At 45.8% G+C, this 21,553-nt stretch overlaps 2 protein-coding genes across 7 annotated transcripts in view; both read right to left on the bottom strand.

The window, feature by feature from the left end:
• The window catches only part of arap3 (ArfGAP with RhoGAP domain, ankyrin repeat and PH domain 3), a 71,579-nt gene extending 68,786 nt beyond the window's left edge, over window positions 1-2,793 (bottom strand). For 3 of the 6 annotated variants that reach the window (XM_056275348.1, XM_056275380.1, XM_056275390.1), the window contains exon 1: window positions 2,655-2,779. The gene's annotated coding sequence lies outside the window, so the exon portion shown is untranslated. Of the gene's footprint in view, window positions 1-961; window positions 1,337-2,654 lie in introns of those variants that run through there. The other 3 variants (XM_056275356.1, XM_056275374.1, XM_056275364.1) reach the window with 2 other exon arrangements.
• A 13,760-nt stretch (window positions 2,794-16,553) lies between these two features.
• stard15 (StAR-related lipid transfer (START) domain containing 15) overlaps window positions 16,554-21,553 on the bottom strand; it is a 39,191-nt gene continuing 34,191 nt past the window's right edge. The window contains exons 5-6 of the mRNA XM_056291002.1: window positions 17,760-17,812; window positions 16,554-16,880 (exon numbers count right to left, since the gene is read on the bottom strand). Coding sequence (XP_056146977.1) covers window positions 16,665-16,880; window positions 17,760-17,812 — 269 coding nt within the window. The 3' untranslated portion in view covers window positions 16,554-16,664. The remainder of the gene's footprint in view (window positions 16,881-17,759; window positions 17,813-21,553) is intronic.

Here is a 21,553-nt window from a genome sequence, read left to right as displayed (position 1 = left end):
AGGGAAATCACAGATTTCAGCTTTAACAGCTCGGCGCACTAACGGAGGCAGAGGACGGACGGACACACACACACACACACACACACACACACACACACACACACACACACACACACACGTTTCACTATCCTTATGAGGACCCCTCATTGACTACATTCATTTCCTAGCCCTTAACCCTAACCTTAACCACGCAAACTACATGCCTAACCCTAACCCTAACCCTAACCTAACCCTAATTCTAACCTTATCCCTAAAACCAAGTCCTAGCCCTAAAATAGACCCTTTTATTTGTGAGGACCTCTAAAATGTCCACACAAGGTAGGTGGTTTCTGGTTTTTCTATCCTAATGAGGATATTTGGTCCACATTAGGATAGCTAAACACACACACACACACACACACACACACACACACACACACACACACACACACCTCTCCACTGCAGACTAACTTCCACAATCCTGCAGAGTCACATGCAAGCTGCATCCTGGTCACTAAACCGCAGAGGTTGTGTCAGAATTGTGCCACTTTGGCTCTGATAGTCACAATACAACAGAACTGAAAGAAGATTTACAACAAACAGGTTCTGAGTTTCTTCTGAGTGGAACCTCAATATAAGGCTAGTTCATCCTGAAACTGTCATCCTATTTAGAGAGCTAACCTCAAGTTAGCTCTTCTATAGGACGCCACACGCACAGAAGAGCGCTACGCGGTTCGTCACAAACTCTTCACAGCCGCGAGCAGTTCTGGTTAGTGCTGGGAAATGTGGAAAACGTTATCATGATAACCATAGAGAAATTTACAGGGTTTCAACACATATCACAAAATCTGATTGCAAATGCAGATATGGGATTTCTCCGGCCAAATTCCCATGTTTAAGAGCCCTACCGAGGTTCATCACACTGAATCGCTTGGTAATATATAAAATGTAAAAGCAAAACTAGTCTACAAATCATACTCACGCAAATAACGTCAGACGTCACTTTGTGGTTGAGTCTGGGAATTGATTCTCCTTATTTCAGTTGCGTGTCGTGATATGACAAGCGTCTGAATGTCATCCGGACAACACTGTTGCATAATGATAAATGGTAATACTGAATGATTGCCCATCCCTAGTTACGGCAAGTCGCCCCTGTTTCCTGCACACGTCACAGACTGTAAATCTGAACATCTCGAGGCCTCCTCACACGCCAAGGGCTTTCAAACAAAACTCAGATGCTCTTATTTCACCTACACTTTGTTTTATATGAATAGTTCCACACACTGGCAGTTTAACTCCAGTCTTCTAATGGGACGCCAAGGAGTAACTTCAATGGAGCAAGTAAGAGAAATATGCCCCCCCCCCCAAGAACATTTACTCAGCCAGTCTTGTAGTCGGACCTGCGTCAAAAACATTTGATCCCACCGTTCAAGTAATCAATGGTTACTGCGCATGCGCGGGTTAGATTACTCTAGTACAGTGGTTCTCAACCTTTTTGGGGTCCTGGACCCCCTGCGTATTTTTGATCTACCCTGAGGACCCCTCCACCTGATCTTGGGGGAGGGGGGTTGCAATTTGATAGAAACAGTAGAAACTGCATTTTAAATTGCATTATAGCATTTATTCACTCTTTGGGGCAAAAATAAGAGCTTTCAGTTATAACTTAGATATAGTTAACAAAACAGAATTCTTATGCAGTAACTTTCAGATAGATGTAACAAAACAGAATATGTATTCAGTAACTTTCAGATATATGTAACAACAGAATTGTTATGCAGTAACTTTTAACAATGCAAACGGGAGCGAGATCTCTTATTAAAATACAATAAATTACACTTGTGAAACAGATGTAATTAGAGAAAAAAAAGTCCTGTTACCCTTTATAGTTTAGGTAGATAAAGGTCTCAGTCACATTTGAGTAAAATAATCCTATTTCTATAAATGTCATAGGACCTTTTTTTTTAAAAGATATTTTATTTTCACGGACCCCTTGCAATTACACCACGGACCACTAGGGGTCCGCGGACCCCCGGTTGAGAAACTGCTCCAGTAGTATATTTCATTGAGGCAAGGCAAATTAAAACAAACAAAAAAAACAAAAAAAAAAACACCTAACCTTCATTTCAAAAGCAGTTTTTCTCCCCAACCTCCAAACTTTCTCTCGCTAACATAAAACAAACAAACTAAAAAAAGAGGCTTCTTTCATCACCTCATTCTTGACAGCGTTATATCAGATTCATGTGATCCCGCATGCCAGCGCCAAACTCGCCCGGCTCTGACCAATCCATTCCACAAACCACTGAAACTCAGCCGCCTTTGGACCGGCGGATGAAAGGTGCGACTGTTCCCACTGCATGCAGGCTTATCCGGTGCGCCGCTGCAAGAGCCCCGTCCCGTCCCAAATTTGACAAGTTTTTCCCAACGGGAAAAAAAGAAAAAAGGAGCGTTTCACCACCCTGAAACCCCCCACGTCCTATGGTAAAAACACAGCTTGTCTGGGATAAATGGCGCTAGCGCGGTGGAAGAAAACAGCAGATTTGGTTTCCATCCCGCCGAGCGCGCTTCGCCACAGACAGGGTATCGCTGCGCACAGTCTGGGTGGGAGCGCGATACGTTTCAAGCGCAACAAAAGCACTTGTTGCGCTTTTTCAGACAACCGCGAAATGGCTACTTACGTTTTGCCGCTTGTTCCACTGACTGTATTGTCCCGGTTAAGCCGTGAAACGATAGTCCGCAGTTGCCCGCAGCTCTGCCGGGAGGGGTTGCGAGACGCGCGGAGAAACTCTTCTGCCTGCCTGCCTGTGAGTTCGCGGCGGCGGCGGCGGCGGTGGTGGTGGCCACAGTCCGCCGCCTCTTAAAGAGATAGCGCTCTTCCCATGTTACACCAAATACGACGTCCCCTGCAGAATATGTATCCCAGAAACAGTTGTCGTGTTAAAACGTAGCTGTGAAAAGTTACATTTTAACACGATAAATAAAACACTTTTCGTTCTCACTTCAACGCAACGAATAAGAGCAGCAAAAGAAATAAACACACTTTTTTTAAAATTATCATTAGTGTGTCCATTTCTCTTGTACACAATTTCACTGCTGATTGTACTTGTGCGTAAAGTACGAGACAAATAAACCTTTGAAACCATGAATAACATGAAGTTAGACAGGCACATGACCATAGCAATGTGGTTTGCATGACGTCGTAAACCACCCTGATGGTCAAGGCTCACTTATTCATTCTGCGGAAGAACAAAAGCATCTATTTCATGTTATTAAGTTTACAGAATTTACTCTGTGTTCATTTAAGAAAATGCAGAAGAGCCAAAACAGTCCCCCCCCCCAGGCAAACGACCTGCCTTCTTCCAGTATAATGCTTTATAAAATCGTGTTTATAATCAAAAATTGTCAGTAGTAGATACGAAAACATATTTATGAATAATTCAATCAATATTTGCTATTTTTAAGTTTATACGAGAAAAAGAACTGCAACAGAGGTTCGCCGAATACAAGGGATACACATCCTACAGGGGGTACAAAATTTGCCAAGGCATGGGACGGGGCGTCTAGAATCTAGACAACAGATCAGATCACGGGTACGAGGAACACGAACAGCAAACACACTCCGGTACTCTAGTGGTCACCCCGTATATGCACGCTTACACGAGGAGCCAGGTGAAAAGCAAACAAAGATTAAAACACCCATTATAGTTCAAACCAATTTAAGATAACGTGCCATTCATTTAAAACGAGCCCCTATGGGGCCCCTAAAGTCCCGACAGGTGATTTTTCCCCCTAATCTTGCACGCACAATATAATTAAAGTAGAAGCAGACAACTTTTCAACCCCCCCTAGCGTTTCCAAGTGGTATCAGTTTGCGTCGCTGTCGCAAACGCAATCGATTTCGGTTTTCCTCAGAGCCTCCCAACAACTCCCAACAACATGCTCATTTGTTTACACATTTCCGCGAAGAAGCATGTTCACCGAAGAGGTAACGCTATTGCTTCGCACGGCGGAGACAACATATTTTCTGTCGGTTGATTTTCAAACAAGCATCTATGCTTGTTTCTGCTTTTATCATGGCCCTCAGATCGGGGCTACAAGGGATCCGGGGTTAGCCTGGTTGGTCCCGGATTCTTAGGTGCGTTTTCTGGCTATTAGCTTTAGCTAGCAGTAGCATATTGGGTATATTGGGAGAAGGATGCTGAATACGGAGCTTCCAGGGGAGAGGAAAAGAGGGAGGACATGCAGGTGGCTGGTGTGACGGAGGAAGATGCAGAGGACAGGAAGAAATGGAAACGGATGACCCGTTGTGGCGCCCCCTAACGGGACCAGCCGAAAGTAGTAGTAGTAGTAGTAGTAGCAGCTTTAGCTAGCAGTAGCATTAGCAACATGGCTAAACGCTAGCAGCCCGATTACTGTCCAAATCAAGAAACAACCGCAAGAACCCCAATTTGAACGAGAAACCCCGATCTCAGTGCTACGGTAAAGGCAGAGTAAAACATCCGGTAGTATTGATAAGTTGGCAGGTTGTGTTACTTACTGATCAAGTAGAAATAATGCTGTAACGTAAAACTCCCCCGCCACCACGCTGCGTACAGCACTTCCGCTCTCTCGGCAGCCTTCAAAATAAGAGCTCAAGGCATATACTGTGGCGACAGCTTATAACAGGGACTTAAAATGACCAACGGCAAGTCCAGAAAAATAGGTTACATTGCCAACTGAAAGTCGGTTCGGAGCCCTCTCAAGTCCCTGAGCTCGGTTCACTCTTGTTTTATCTCGTCTTCTACCACTCGCCATCTTCACCTTTTTTTTTGCCTCCTCCGTCAACTGGGTTCTTTTTGTTTCGCCGGGTGGAGTTTCCACAGTTACCTCGTTGTTCCACCGTCGGCCATTGCCCAGCCCACTACTCGGTGGTGGTTGATCCACTTCCTGTGCCGTAAATCGATTTGCCGGGGAAAACCGTGCCGGTGGCGGATAGAATTGCATAGTGAAAGCGAGGCGTAGCTAAACGCCGATGCTGTTGTAAACTACAAATAAGACCCGTTAGCCCCTAGCTAACGACCCTTTAGCCGAGCGGTTAGTGATGTCGTCTTGTGGTGCGGTACACCCCGTATCGAATCCCGCACCGGGCAAGAAAATAACCGGTTACTACCCTGTCATTATTCTATAGCCCATTACAATGCAATCAACATTTACTTCATAATGATGTTAAAGCAAAAACGTTGCCCACTTCCACATTAACTTGTGGGGGAAAGTTCACATCTGCATAGTGAAGGCATGATAGGCCTATGCTTTGAAGACCACAGGGGTAAGTTGCGTTTGTAGCTTTTAAGTGGTGATTTCTCAAGTATGTTTGAAACATGGCGGCGTTCATTGCTTCATTTGAACAGTCAGTTTGTTGTTTTTGGTGGGTGAGCTGAATGAAGATACCCGCTGGTTTTACCGAAGTGTGTGTACAAAGATAATTTACTTATTCCCACAAGACAGACATCTTGTACACACAAGATAATAACTTGTGCGCACAAGGGGGGAAAAAATCACCATTTGGGACTTTCGGTGCTCTGTAGTAACCTTATAAGTGTAGTAACCTTATAAGTGTAGTGCCCCGTTTAAATGTATTAATACACTGTTTACATTTCTCTTATTTGCATTTATAGGGTTAAACTGTAGTTCCTGTGTAAAACAAGTGCCAAACTGTGTGTTTTATAAGATTGTCACATTTATATCAGTTAATGTGGGGTAGCTGTAAAAGCCGTCTTCTTCTTGAGCAGTTCTTTCTGTTAAGAGTTTTTCTACTGGTTTAGACAGATGTCGAGAGAGAGAGAGAGAGAGAGAGAGAGAGAGAGAGAGAGAGAGAGAGAGAGCTAGAGCTAGCTAGCTAGCTAGCTAGCCAGCCAGCCAGTCACTTACCATTTCCTGACCGATCAGCTGTAGAGGGGTGGGACAGAAGTGGAGCGGAAGAGAAGAGAACGGAAAGAGGGAAACAGCTAATTAAGCCTGTTTAAGTTTGTCAAGTACGGCTCTTTAAGTTTTATATTGATAAAATGATTTTTTTCCTTTTTTTGGTTTGTACTACCCTGTTCAAGGGAAGAGTGAGCTGTTTGAATCCATTTTGGCGGGTAAAATCACTATTGGCGCCAATGCTGTGACCACGCAGTCGCTGGCAGGAGGAGAAGGGCTGTGCGCGTGGAGGAAAGCATACTTTGCAGCGAGTTTCTGAGTGAGTATGGACTCTGAAACCATAATCAAATGAACATGGGAGTTAAGAGGAACAGACAGTTTATTGGTGGCTGTGAATTTTGAATAGTGTGCGTCCGACCTGGCGGCCACACCACGATGGTGCCGTGAAGTGCTCCGGACTCGCCTCCGCATGATGGAAGATGGCTGGCCGCACAGGCACTCCCGCCACAGGGGCGTTTTCCGTCACACAAAACGGGGCATGGCTGGACACGAGGGTTTGAACTGTTCACAGCTTCCGGGCGTGCAAGGAACAGTGAGTACTGAAACACAATGAAAGGGGATTCAAATGAGCTCCAACATGGCGCGCCAACGTTATGGTACCAGTGAGTTTATAAAATCAGTATACCTACTGAAAGGTTTATGTTTTGTTCTTGTTTGGTTGTTTGTTTTTTCTTGCTAAAACAAAATAACAGCAAGGAAAAGAAAAGAAAAACCATAAACCTTTAAACCTGGTGCTACATAAGAAAGGAGTAAAGGACTTAGAATAGTGGTTTATTTTTCTAAGGGGCACATTATAACGCTGGCCTGGGTGCATTACAGTGAATTCAATGGCCAGAACATGGTCAGATCGGCTGATAATTCATTTTGCTTTCTGGGCCATAGGATTCTCCCGGAGGGAGCACAAGGCCTCTTTGCTGTACTCCAGTTATCTTGGCGCAGACCTTAACAACACCATTTAGGCTGTTCTTGTCCTTCACAGACAATCCATTATTAAGCCATCAAATAAAAGAGAAAGTTAAAAGACCTCCGATCTATGTTTGATAAAAAGTACATAGAATAGTTTCTCAGACATTAAAAGAGTTAAACATCCACATTAAGTAAATTCTTTGTTGTCCACGCTTGACAACCAACTATGTTCACATCGAACTCGAGCTGAGGGTTAAACACTGTTCCTAAATACTCCATGTGTTGACAAGTTGAACGTCCTCGCCATGTGTAATGTTAGCTTTTGTTTTGTGACTATTTTTCCTAAAATCAATAATTAGTTCCCTAGTTTTTGATACATTAAGGTCGAGGAAGTTATCATCACACCGTTTAACGAAGGCAGGTGGGGCAACACCGTGATCTGACCCCGAGCCCTGGAGAACAGAGGACAGGGTGGTGTCATCAGAGAGTTTCACAGATTGTGGCCCTTTTGAGAAGTCCTGCAGCTGTCTGAGTACATGATAAAAAGCAGGGGGGACAGGAAACAGCCCTGGGCTGAACTTGTATTTGAGACCTTGGTGTTGGACATATGTCCATTCACTAAAACCTGCTGGATTCTATCTGATAAAAAAAAAATCCCAAATCAACACCAAAAGCTGATCAGGTAATTTAAAATAAGAAGTGTGTTGCTCCGTCGAAATACGAGGCTCCATCTTGTTAAAAGCCAAAGAGGAATCGGCGAATAAAAGACTGGCATGAGATTTGGGTTTCTCGTGGTGCTTACGCGCTCTGTCGAGGATGAAGAGTTTTGCATCCTCCACATCTTTTCCAGCTTGGTAAGCAAACTGCAAGGGATCTAGTTTGCCATCAATTAGGGAGGCAAACCTTCTCTTTGAAAATGTTCTCAAAATATTTCATCCCAAGGGATGTAAGCGCAACAGGTCTGCACTCGTTTAGTTCCTTGGGATTTTTTTGGATTTTTGGAATGGGTATTGTAATGTAATGAATGTTTCCCAGATTGTAGGTGTCTGGCCACGTCCGGCACACATCTGGAAGAGTTTAGTGAAGACCTCGCCCAGCTGGTCAGCACAGTAGCGCAACATGCACCTGCAGATGGTACCGGGGCCAGCAGCCTTTCTTATGTTCATCATCTGAAATGGGGCTCTAACACATTCCATTGTCACCCTAGTGGCTGTTTGGCGGCCATTTTGGTAACCAGCCAATTTTCTAAGGATTATTAGCTCAAGCGGTTTTGGAGATATTGACATGTGTCAGTTGTAGCGCCCCCTATGGACGAAATTTCACAAAATCTGGCGTGCTTCCAAAGAATGTTGTGACGATTGTGTGCGACAAGTTTCGTTAAGTTTGGACAATCCCATCACTAGGTATAGGCAACAGAATCACTATGGGCCACACCTTAAATTTTGATTGACACGTTCGAAGTGGGATGACATCAAAACTCTTTCAACAGCTTTTTATCAGCATTGTCTGGAGATGAAGCATAGCATACCAACTGTCATGCCAATCTGATGAACAGCGTGAGACTAGTTCATTTTACTTTCACTTTCGGTTTTTTGAAAATGGTGGGGAAATTTCCAAGGAATTAGAGGGAAAAAATAATTTCTCAAAAATTCCATACGGAGCCTGGGATATGTCCTAAAACGTAAATGTGCGTACTGTAGTGTTTTGCAGAAACAACACTAATAATAACAACAACAATAATAATAATCCTTAGAAAAACAATAGGGTTCAGCAGCTGTTGCTGCTTGGACCCCTAAAACATTGTATTGACAGATAACAACAGCTGCTTTTGCGTCAGATGTAGCGTTTCCAGTTTTGCACTCAAAACCTTCCCATTGACAAAGCAGGGACTTATTTGGCCACATTTCCATATGCCTTGATTGCCTCCGCCTCCTGTGAGTAATACTGTGTGCGTGTGTGCGTGTGTAAGTGTGTGCGTGTGCGTGCGTGCGTGTGTGTGTGTGTGTGGTGAGTAATATTATTACCGTCTTACTCATTCTAAAAATGAGTCTTGGCCTCCAAAATCCCTCTCCAGACTTCCCTCAGACAAAAGAAGTTTACCTCAGTGCACTTCTGCTCCAGCTCTGTTAAGCTAAAAATAAGCAGGCGTGCTTTTATTCCGACTTCGCCGTACTTACAGAAGGTAAACTCGAGAGCAGTGTATACAAACTCCTACTTCTAAGCTTGCTGAACATTATTTTGGGTGCTCTTATGTTGCTTGTGTAAGGCAATTTGAAGTGTACATTTCAGTCCCAAAAAGTATACAGCTGGCTCAACTGTGAGTACACTTACAAGTGGACCAATTACATCCCAAAGAGCAACATGCTGTAAGTATTTATCAGTACATTTTAGGTTCCCGAAGCTATACGGGAACAAGCCAGTTAAACTGTCTCACTCACACACACGCACACGCACACACACACACTGAGGTTGTTCAAATTATTTCATAGTTTACACTATTTATTTATTTATTTATTTTGTGCCCCCCCCCTTTTTCTCCCCAATTGTATTTGGCCAATTACCCCACTCTCGCTGCTCCACCCCGTCTGCCGATCCGAGGAGGGCTGCAGACTACCACGTGCCTCCTCCCATACATGTGGAGTCACCAGCCGCTTCTTTTCACCTGACAGTGAGGAGTTTCACCAGGGGGACGTAGCGAGTGGGAGGATCACGCTATTCCCCCCCCCCCCAGTTCTCCCTCCCCCATGAACAGGCGCCCCGACCGACCAGAGGAGGCGTAGCGCAGCGACCAGGACACACACCCACATCCGGCTTCCCCACCCGCAGACACGGCCAATTGTGTCTGGTTGACGCTAGATCCAACGGGGCGTAGGCACGGAAGTAGCCGTGATTGGCTGTTGCGTCGGCCAATAGACAGCGCGGAACCCCGAAGCGCCCTGACTTGAAACAAACGATGCACACTGAAACATGTAGCTAGCTAGCTAGCTAGCTTACAGCTGACCTTAACATTGCCAGGTCGTACTGTAACGGTAGCTAACGTTAATGCTTGCTAACAATGGAATTTAAACGCTAACCAACAACCAACCCTGCACCCTGTTGGAGCTAGCATCAACCATTGTGTCTGTAGGGACGCCCGACCAAGCCCGAGGTAACATGGAGATTTGAACCTGCGGCCCTTGTGTTGGTAGCCAGTGGAATAGACCGCTACGCTACCTGGAGGCCCCGTTTGTCAAATTGTTTCTGCACAAAGGCTGACATTGGTATCGATGTAAATTATGTTTCTGTAAGTATGGTGGTGACATTGTCCCCATCACAAATTCCCGTTACATGAATTCCATCCTTGCTTTAGTCCACTGGCTGCCCTCCCTCCTGACACTACGTAATCCATAATTCATGCAGGCACATTGTAGTTTTATGTGTTGAGACAAGTGTCGAGTGAGTGTCTGCCTCTCGTGTGCGTGACCGTACAGTAAGCGAAGCTGCTTTCAGACTGTGAAGACTGATTTGGTGTCATTGAGGAGGAAAGGAAAGCAGGAAGTTGGTCTTCATCAGACTAAGGATGGATTCAAGGAGAAATTATATATAGGCGTGATATGAGATGGTGAGGGCGGCATGGTGGCACAGTGGTTAGCGCGGTCGCCTCACAGCAACAAGGTCCTGGGTTCGAGCCCTGGGGTAGTCCAACCTTGGTGGGTCATCCCGGGTTGTCCTCTTTGTGGAGTTTGCATGTTCTCCCTGTGTCTGCATGGGTTGCCTCTGGTTTCCTCCCACAGTCCAAAGACGTGTAAGTCAGGTGAATTGGCTGTACTAAATTGTCCCTAGGTGTGTGGGCCCTGTGTGATGGCCTGGCGGCCTGTCCAGGGTGTCTCCCCACCTGCCACCCAACGACTGCTAGAATAGGCTCCAGCTTAAGCGGTTTCAGGTAATGGATGGTGATTTTACATCTTGATGGCTGTTGTCCCGTTATAGTCTAACATTTTCCAGTGTTGGTGCGGTCGAGCTTACCCGTTTTATTTGTCAGTGTTGTTTGACCACAGTTTGGATCACTGCTTACATGACCTGGAACATACTCTTGGAAACGGTCAAAAAGTTGCAGCTGGGGCATGAAATGGGGCATTTGGAGGCTGTCGAGGGAATGACGACAAGGAAAGATACTAGAGTTTTACCCTCCGAACGCCAGCCTCCCTTTTTAGTTCGGTCTGAGTCTCGTGTACAGTAGCCCACGATGGCACAAAATCCAGATGGTTTCTTTGTTTTGTTAGGAAGGAAGAGATGAGATGAGATGATCCCCGAGACACAATGACACATTGTTTCCTGGCTCACCTCTGCCCTCATCACACTGTGGTCCGGACATCACAAACGTGCAACATACACAGTACACACTCATCATACACATGTACTGTTCACACATCATATGTATGGCATGTACTGTACACACATCACATGTATAACATGTATGGTACACACTCATCAAACCTGTATAGCATGTACTGTACACGCATCACATGTATAACATGCTGTACACACACATCACATGTATAACATGTACTATACACACTCGTCATACATGTATAACATGTACTGTACATACCCATCATATATGTATAACATGTACTGTGCACATTTTCATCTTGCATGAACAAAAGGTGATGAGCATATACCCATTTTCATCACATATTTAAAACAGGTACTACTGTACACGCCCTCATCATTCATGAACAGAATCTACTGTGCACATTCCCATCCTACATGTATAACATGCTCTGTACACATTCCCACCATACAGATATAACATTCTCATTATACATGTATAACATGTACTGTACACATTCCAATCATACACATACAACATGTGCTGTGCACATTCCCACCATACACGTATAACATGTACTGTACACATTCCCATCATACATGTATAACATGTGCTGTGCACATTCCCATCATACACTTATAACGTGCTGTACACATTCCCATCATACATGTACAACGTGTACTGTGCACATTCCCATCATACATGTACAACGTGTACTGTGCACATTCCCATCATGCATGTATAACGTGTACTGTGCACATTCCCATCATGCATGTATAACGTGTACTGTGCACATTCCCATCATGCATGTATAACGTGTACTGTGCACATTCCCATCATACACGTATAACATGTGCTGTACACATTCCCATTCCCATCATGCATGTATAACGTGTACTGTGCACATTCCCATCATGCATGTACAACGTGTACTGTGCAGGCACTCTCTCTCTCGCCCACCAACACATGCCTGGCTGTGCATCGTGCAGTCAGAGACCCACACAGAGGAGGCTGTCGTGTGGGAAGCTGGACAACGGTGGGGTTTCCTCTTCGCTGCCCAAACAACAATCTGAGGGGTGCAGACAGGAAAGAGGAAGTGGCTGAGACAATACAGATTCAAGAGGATTTGGAGCCCAGCTGCGTTTTTTCATGCATAAAAGAAGGATGCAGTCCGCACATAAACTTTTCCTTATCACCGCAGGAAAAACAACCGCAGCGGCCAAAAAGGGGAATTGGCGCTTCCAAGATTACAAGGCTGCGAAAATGTCTTCCCACGTGGATGAATGAGATGCAGGGACTTTGGTTTTTGTTAACGGAGCTGAACTCTGTGACCAGCACCAAGCCGGAGATATGAGTTTTGCGACAGATGGATTTACTGATAAAGATTAAAAAAAACCCACAAAAAGAAAGTTGGACCAAAATCACAATGTTTTCCAACATCAGTTATTACTTCTACTGAACCCCCCCTCCCATGTGTAGGTATAACGGTAGACTTCAGTTTCTCCCTTCAGAAGAGCTCCCCCAGGTCAGCTTCTCTCGGGCGACCTGTTTTTCATTCAGTGTTTTTCCCAGAAACTCGTGACGTCATCGGACACGTATTTACATACAGCCAATCAGATCAAATCATCAAAAATATGAAACCCCGCCCACTTCCCCCCACTAACTCTTGCTTGTACTTGGCACTCAGAAGGTCAGCTCATAAATATTAATGAAGACTAGACCACGCCCTCACAGTGCTTGAGCCAATTGAGGATAGCTATGGTTAAATGTATACAAAAACACAATATTGATCATTTACCAAAAACAAAAAATGGTGCTGAATGTCTTACCATCTTAGTCCTACTTTAAGCCTCCAACTAACATTGAGGTGCTGGGACACTGGGGGGGGGGGGTCAAAGTATGTTGAGCCCCAAAAAAGGCTTGGGTCGGCCCTGGGTTGACCCCACGATTGAGATGCAAACCTGATCTGTCTCCTGTCCCCTCAGGTTGAGCTGTTTGCGTCGTCCATCTCGTCCCTTTACACAGAACCTTCATGCGTTTCCCGTCACCTTGCCTGGCGAGGAGGTGCTGCAGGGATCTGCTAAAGCTCCTTTTGTCTTGTGCACGTGGTACCCGACAAAATGACACTTCCTTAATCAATGACGGCACAGACCAGAAAGTAACGGCTTGCAGAGGATTAGTCTATAGACTTACAGTAGTACTCAATGTGCAAGGTGGAGTTTTGGGTTGGAGGAAAACCTGCATACACACCGATATCTGTGGCACATCATGAAAACGTGACGCTATAGACGTGAAGTCAAAGTCAGATTTTATTCATATAGCCCTGAAGCACAATTCAGTCTACTTGAAAATCACATTACATTCTACAACCAATTAAAAGGTTCCTTAAAGAAAGCCCATTTGTTAGAAAAGTTTAAAGTACTTTAAGAGTTGGTGACTCTTCTGTGAAAGAAGGGTTTACATGTGAGAGTTCCCCACTGGCTCTATCCGAATAACAGCCTTTGCATGTAGTTACACAGTTTCACCGCTAGATGGCAATGCAGGCTTAACAATAGGCAGTAAGTGTCCGCGTCCCAGTAATTATTTTACTCATTGCATAAACCAACTTGACTTAAATGAACAAACAGAAAGCCAAAAATAAAACCCAACTCTACTGATAACGGGCCTGACTTCTTTACCATGAATCATCTCTGTCTGAATGGCATGCTCAATATACATTAGACAGTTGTATATTTTGTTTTACTTTACCGGGTCTTACGTGGTCCTTCACTGTACCCTGCTGGGCGACAGCACGTGTCCACAGAAGGTTTAAACCAGTGTTTCTCAACCGGGGGTCCGCGGACCCCTAGTGGTCCGTGGTGTAATTGCAAGGGGTCCGTGAAAATAAAATATCTTTTAAAAAAAGATCCTATGACATTTATAGAAATAGGATTATTTTACTCAAATGTGACTGAGACCTTTATCTTCCTAAACTATAAAGGGTAACAGGACTTTTTTCTCTAATTACATCTGTTTCACAAGTGTAATTTATTGTATTTTAATAAGAGATCTCGCTCCCGTTTGCATTGTTAAAAGTTACTGCATAAGAATTCTGTTTTGTTAACTATATCTGAAAGTTACTGAATACATATTCTGTTTTGTTACATATATCTGAAAGTTACTGGATACATATTCTGTTTTGTTACATATATCTGAAAGTTACTGCATAAGAATTCTGTTTTGTTAACTATATCTAAGTTACAACTGAAAGCTCTTATTTTTGCCCCAAAGAGTGAATAAATGCTATAATGCAATTTCAAAAGCAAGTTTCTACTGTTTCTATCAAATTGCAACCCCCCTCCCCCAAGATCAGGTGGAGGGGTCCTCAGGGTAGAGCAAAAATACGCAGGGGGTCCAGGACCCCAAAAAGGTTGAGAACCACTGGTTTAAACAACCACGTGGAAGTAAGTCAGAGTCACCTCAAAGTTTCCTGCGCTTTCTGGCGCGTCCTTATGGGGTAGGCCCCGCCCACGCGGTGCCCCGTGGACGTTCGAATCAAACGCGCCCCTTTTGGGCCGCGTTTGGTTCGTCTTATTAATGAGTCGTTACAGAACTGCAAGGCTTTAAACTAATACAGCCACGAAGTCATACGTGTACAATATGTACTGCACACACATCCTCTCACACCTCCACACACACACACACACTTACAGAACACAGACTTGGAATATCGGGCAACAGTGAATCATTGCGATCTGTGCTGGTTCTGATCTCATTTCACACATAAAATCCAGTGTTAAGTGTAATTTTTTTGGTCCCTTCATCGTCGCCCCACGAGGACGTCGATGGAAGAACTTTTCTTTGACTTCACTGTCAGCCGGAAGGAACCAATGAAGACAGTAGAACCTATGAGCGTCATTCGTCAATCGTGCAAATTTGTTCTCACACACCCATGGAAGTTTTTTCTAAGCCCTGAAAATAGTCTGACAGGTACAAGCAAAGCCTATTGTCTACCTCTTGCAACGAGCAACCGCCCAGGCCTGCGAAGGCCTCAGCGTTTGCCAATTGGTGTCTGAATTCAGGGGTTACCCGGGTTCTACACCGGCCTCTGAGACAAACTTCAGGGCCAGAAATTCCCATGGGTGTGTAACAACAAATTTGGACTTAAGGGGGGGGGTTCAGTTTGCTGGTCAGCCAAAAGGTTTAGGGGGACGCCACAATCTTCACCTGAGATTTTATTGGTGCTTAAACTTACAATCTTGAAGACGCTGGTTTTTCTTTGACCTTCGGAAACCTGTGATGATTCGAGGTTACTGCAGTGGCGTGTGGCCGCTCCACATTGCAGAAATGAAATGAAATTTCAGCATTGCTGTTTTGTCGGTGCCAAACCCCCCCCCCCAAAAAAAACATGGCTGAACCTGAGATTTACTTACTGATGTTGGACTATCTGTTGGTAAAGGACTTCTACCAGCTTGGTCTGCCGTATCCGCTTGTTAGCCAACTTCACTTTTTCACACTTGCCCCCTACCTGCCCTCTGCTTGCACATTCGGCTGACAAACCGAAGACGCAGGAAAGTCTGACCAGACGGTAACCATTAAAATGGTAAAAAAACAAAAAAAAAACAAACATTCATTCAGATATTAGCTCTTGTCTTACATACAACATGTAGAAAGCATCTAAGAGGACAATTGTTTGCCTGTAACTCTCCAGGATTGTAACTTTAATATATTTATTTAACTCAAAAATCGAATCAAAGTTAAGTTTCACGGGGAATTTTTCCAGTTTGCAGACTGTTGAGGTACCCGGGGGAGATTAAATCAAATTACAACCAGAAGAGGGTTGAAACAGACTCGAGCACGTTCAAATGGAGTTTTACCCAAGTCATCAGACAGCAAGACAGAGAGAGAGAGAGAGAGAGACAGAGAGAGAGAGACAGGGAGAGAGAGACAGAGAGAGAGAGAGACAGAGAGAGAGAGACAGAGAGAGAGAGACAGGGAGAGAGACAGGGAGAGAGACAGAGAGAGAGAGACAGGGAGAGAGACTGAGAGAGAGAGAGACAGAGAGCGAGAGAGAGACAGGGAGAGAGAGAGAGAGAGAGACAGAGAGAGAGAGAGAGAGAGAGAGAGAGAGAGAGAGACAGGGAGAGAGACAGAGAGAGACAGGGAGAGAGACAGAGAGAGAGAGAGAGAGAGAGAGAGAGAGAGAGAGAGAGAGAGAGAGAGAGAGAGAGAGAGAGAGAGAGAGAGAGAGAGAGACAGAGAGAGACAGAGAGAGAGAGAGAGAGAGAGACAGAGAGATGGAGAGAGAGAGAGAGACAGGGAGAGAGACAGAGAGAGAGAGAGAGAGAGAGAGACAGGGAGAGAGACAGAGAGAGAGAGAGAGAGAGAGAGAGACAGGGAGAGAGACAGGGAGAGAGACAGAGAGAGAGAGAGAGAGAGAGACAGGGAGAGAGACAGGGAGAGAGAGAGAGAGAGAGAGACAGGGAGAGAGACAGAGAGAGAGACAGCCCACAGCTCTTCAGTCTGTGTGTGTTTAAGTCTCTTCGTCGTCGCTGTGATGCATTTTCTCCTCGGTCAGGTTGCTCTCGTCGATGTTCTCCAGGGAGTCGGCTCGCTGCAGGGTGAGGTCGGCGGCGCTGATGCAAGGCAGTGTGTTCTGTTCAGGAAACATCCACGGCTTCAGGTTGGGGTTGTGCTTCCTCTTCCACTCCGGATACTTCTGGGAGGCCTTGTAGATCTTCTTCATGGCCTGGGAGAGAGAGAGGTGATGGAACATCGGTGATGACGATAGGCATGGACATACTACTGCTGCCACCCATAATGTCGCAAGTTTGACCCCCCCCCAAAAAAACATTGCGGTCACTAGTTCACCAAACTAGAATGGACTGAGTGGACTCGTTCTTCTTCTCAACCAGTGAGATCTGTTGGGGCATTACCATCGACGCTGTGTTCACAGAGCCTCCATTAAGGATCCTGGTGGCGATCCTCATTAAGGATCCTGGTGGCGATCCTCATTAAGGACCGCCACCATCCTTCTCACAACCTGTTTTCCCTCCTGCCGTCTGGGAGGAGGTACAGGAGCATCTGTGCTGAATCCAGCAGAATGCTAAATAGCTTCTACCCACAGGCAGGCAGGATCATTAACAAACTGTGCCCCCCCCCCACACACACAGTCATGCTTATCCACCTACCCTCTAAACCCCCCCCCCATCACTGCTGGTCACTTGTTGACAGACACCGGCTGTCGACATTTAACCTGAAATGGCCCTTTAATGGACTGTGTTGCACTTGAATGGACTGTGTTGTTAATCGTTTGTGCTTTTTTGTTTTCTTCCCCCTGTTTTTGTGTTTTTGGTGGTATTGTTTTTAGGGAATTTCTGGATGTGTATTTTTATCTTTTCTGTCGCACTGCTGTGGGCTGGGAGAGACGGCGTTTCGTTTTCATTTATGTGCGCAGGTCCATAATGAAAACGACAAAACAGTAAATCTTGACTCAGAGCATCTCGCAGCATAGTCGATACTTAGGAGTAAAATTCTCTCGTGTCGCAGACTGGTGGTTTTCAGACTATGGGCAGCGGGCCAGTTGGGTTGCAGGATGTCAACAAAAGACACAATTTGTTGTCATTACCTTTGGTGCCACAAACTGGGAGACTCTGTTCACCACCCACTTGGGTAGAGAGCCTAGGAATCAGACAGAGAGGAGGGAGATCAGGAGCATGACATAAACGTCACTAAACAACTGAGAAAACAGACGTGTGTGTGTGTGTGTGTGTGTGTGTGCGTGTGTGAGTGTGAGTGTGTGTGTGGATGGGTACCAATCACTGTTAATCGTTGTTGTGTATGATAAGAGCAAAAATCTGACAATAAACACACACACACACACACACACACACACATACTCAAATAGATGCTGCAGATACACACAGCACAAGAAAATACATACCCGCACACAGCCCTCTCCCAAACACACACACACACAGAGGCTCAAAAACACACACAGGGGCTCAAATACACAGGGGGCTCAAATAGGCTCAAAACCACCTGGCAACCACCCCACTCAAAACACTGGCACTTCCTGGATTACATCATTGTCTGTCAAAAGGACAGACAGGATGTTCTTCCCACCCGAGTCATGCAGGGGGCTTAGTGTTGGACTGATCATCTTATGGTCAGATCCAAACTCCTCATGAATATTCAACCCATCGCCCAAGGACAGCCCCAAACGTAAAGCTCAACTGCACAGCACTGAACGACCCCACCACAGGCAACCTCCGGAGGGCTCCATTGGCCGGTCAGCTCTGCACACAGCTGTCCACGGTGCAGCCTCGGAAGCACTTGGTCTGTCAAGGGAACATCACCAGGAGTGGTTTGATAACCACTCTACCGAAATAGTCACTTCTGCCAGCAAAACAGGAAGCCTACAAAGGTCTCCTGTCTAACCCCGGATCCTCAACCTTGAAATGTACTTTTGCTGAAGCAAGAGTTGCGACCCAGCGTGCTCTGTGGGCATGGAGGACACCTGCTGGGTGCAGAAGGCACAAGAAATCCAAAACCTTGCAGACTGCAATAACACCCAGGGCTTCTGTGACGTCATCAAAGCCATATATGGCCCCAGGAAGCAAACTATTGCCCCTGTCCGATCAACAGATGGGGGACACTTCTCAAGAACTGTCATGAGACCCTTGGCCACTGGGCATATCACTTCGAAACCCTCAACCACACCAACCCCATTGATCTTCCACCAATCCTGCACCTCGACACTCTGCCACAGTTCTTTGAAACCTGCCAAGCCATTAGGGGCTTGAAGAACAGCAAAAGTGCAGGACCTGATGGCATCCCGGCAGGGTCTTCAAACATAGGGGGGTTTCTCCTCGCATGCTGCCTACACCTCCTGATCACAAACGTCCTGAAGTCCGAGATCCTCCCACAGGACTTGAAGGGTTCCAACATTGTGGTCATTTACAAACAGAAGGCGGACAGAGCAGTTTGTGGGAACAGCCACAGGATCTCTCTCCTCTCTGTTGCAGGGAAAGTGCTGGCAAAAATCATGCTCAACAGACTGGTGGAGCACATTTCGGAAAGTGCTGTCCCAGAAACACAATGTGGTTTCGAGGAGTCCACATCCAGTACCGACATGATCTTTGTCTTACAGCAGCTACTAGAGAAGAGAGCAGCGCAAAGACCTGTACATAGCCTCATCAATCTCAGCAAAGCCTTTGACACCATAAACTGTGAGATGCTCTGGAAACAGCTCTCTGAATTTGGGGGTATCACTTGAGTTTCTCTTCATTCTGCAGCAACTGCATGATGGGATGCAAGCCAGAGTTCTCATGGGAGGACTCCAGTCAGAGTCCGTCAATGTCGACATTGGGGTGAAGCAAGGCTGTGTCTTGGCACCAGTCTTGTTCAGTTGCCTCCTCTCAGCCATCATCCACCTCTTCTACCATGCCCTGGGACGCAAAGATGGAGTTCACCTGGACCACCACCTTGACAGAATTGTATTCAATATCTGACAGCTCCAGACCCATACAAAGACCAAAACCTGCTAGATCTGTGAGCTTCAACGTGCAGATCAACTGCACTGTCTTGGTACGTAGCTCAGAGTCCATGCAGCATGCCCTGGCCTATATCAGTCCTTTGGTCTTCAAAAAACTGAAATCACGGCACAACTCATTATCCAACCCCCTTCACCCCCCAGCTTCCAAATCAATGCTATTTCACTCAAAGTCGTAGACCAGTTCATCTATCTTGGGTCCACACTTTCCTCAGATTGCTCCGTTGACACTGAAATAAACAGCCGCATCAATAAAGGCTCGTCTGCCTTTGGGCGCCTCCACAGAAGGGTTTTTGAAAAGAAAAACCCGAAGGTCAGCACCAAGGTTGCCCTATACAATGCGGTATGTGCCTCCACTCTGCTCTATGGGGCAGAAGCAACCACATACAGACGGCATGTCACAAACTTGGAGGCTTTCCACATCCAATGCCTTCAAAAGATCCTCGGCCTGTCCTGAGAATATCGATTCTCCCATACTACGAATCTTTCCATGACCAACTTCATCTGAATGGAAGCAGCAGTGGCTAAAAAACATCTTCGCTGGACAAGGCATATTATGTGCATGTCTGACTACCGCCTACCCTACCAAACCCTCTGTGGACAAGTCAGCAATGCAAGACGAGCCGCTGGCGAACAAAAGAGGTGCTATAAGGACTATGCCAAAGACCTCCTGAGGCGCTGCAACATAAATCCCATCCATCTTGAACCTCTAGCACTCGATAGATCGGCCTGGGGGGGGGGGGGTCACCTGTGCCAGGGTGACCAAACAAATACATTACACCAACCAACAGAGGAGGACTGAAAGACGTGCCCAACGACACCAGAGGGCTGCCAGCATTACCTCAACATCTGGGCACCCTTGCCCCACCTGTGGACGAGTCTGTGGCTCATCCATTAGCTTCCACAGCCACATGAAGTGGCCCCAGCGTCAATGGCACTGAGATCCCCAGATCAAGCGTGAGCAAAGGACACGATGGACAATTAAGAGAGAAGCGTGAGTGAGTGAGTGAGTGAGTGAGTGAGTGAGTGAGTGAGTGAGTGAGTGAGTGAGTGAGTGTGAGAGAGGGAGTTTAACTGGCCTGTTTCTGTCTAGCTTTGGGAACTAAAAATGTACTGATAAATACTTACAGTATGTTACTCTGGGATTTAATTGGCCCACATTAAAGTTTATGGAAGTAAACTTGTAAGTGTACTTACAGTCAGTCCCTACTGTTGGGACTGAAACACACACACACACACACACACACACACACACACACACACACACACGCACACACACACACACCCTGGGTGCATGCCAGCAGAAGACATTAATTATGGAGTCCAGAGAGCTGTGAGCCGTGTGGAAAATCTTTGACATCAGCAGATTCATAAACAGCCTCTCAGAGTTTTAACTAGCAGGCAGAATCAAAGGCTTCCTGCCTCTCATCCTACACACATACACACACACAGACACACACACACACACACACACACAGACACACACAGCAGGAGACCTCGCCTCACAGAGCAAATCTTAAATTCACACTGATACTGCAGACGTTCAGCTGGTGACTTCAGTGGGTGAAAACAGTTTGATGAACTCTAATTCTTTCATCGCTGACATCCTGGTTAACTGATAGTGACGATGTCAGGAGCCCGTGTGCCGTAAAACAGATGGGACAAATGTTCCTTTGTATGCTGGGGTGAAGGACGCGGAAAAGTGCTCTGAGGCTCTGAGGAAACTAGCAGGATGACCTTCCAACCTAAATCCCAATGGTTTTAAGGCTATAGCTGACTGTGCTGCAACGTGAATCGGGTGCAGAGTTGTTTACCAATCTGTAGTTCCCAAGGAAATGTGGACTTGAGGAGTTGACAAATCCTTCGTG

Source organism: Lampris incognitus, chromosome 1 (assembly GCF_029633865.1).
Source record: "Lampris incognitus isolate fLamInc1 chromosome 1, fLamInc1.hap2, whole genome shotgun sequence".
In the NCBI taxonomy this organism is placed as follows: domain Eukaryota; kingdom Metazoa; phylum Chordata; class Actinopteri; order Lampriformes; family Lampridae; genus Lampris; species Lampris incognitus.
Note: the sequence above shows the minus strand (reverse complement) of the source record. Positions and strands in the feature narration are given on the sequence as shown.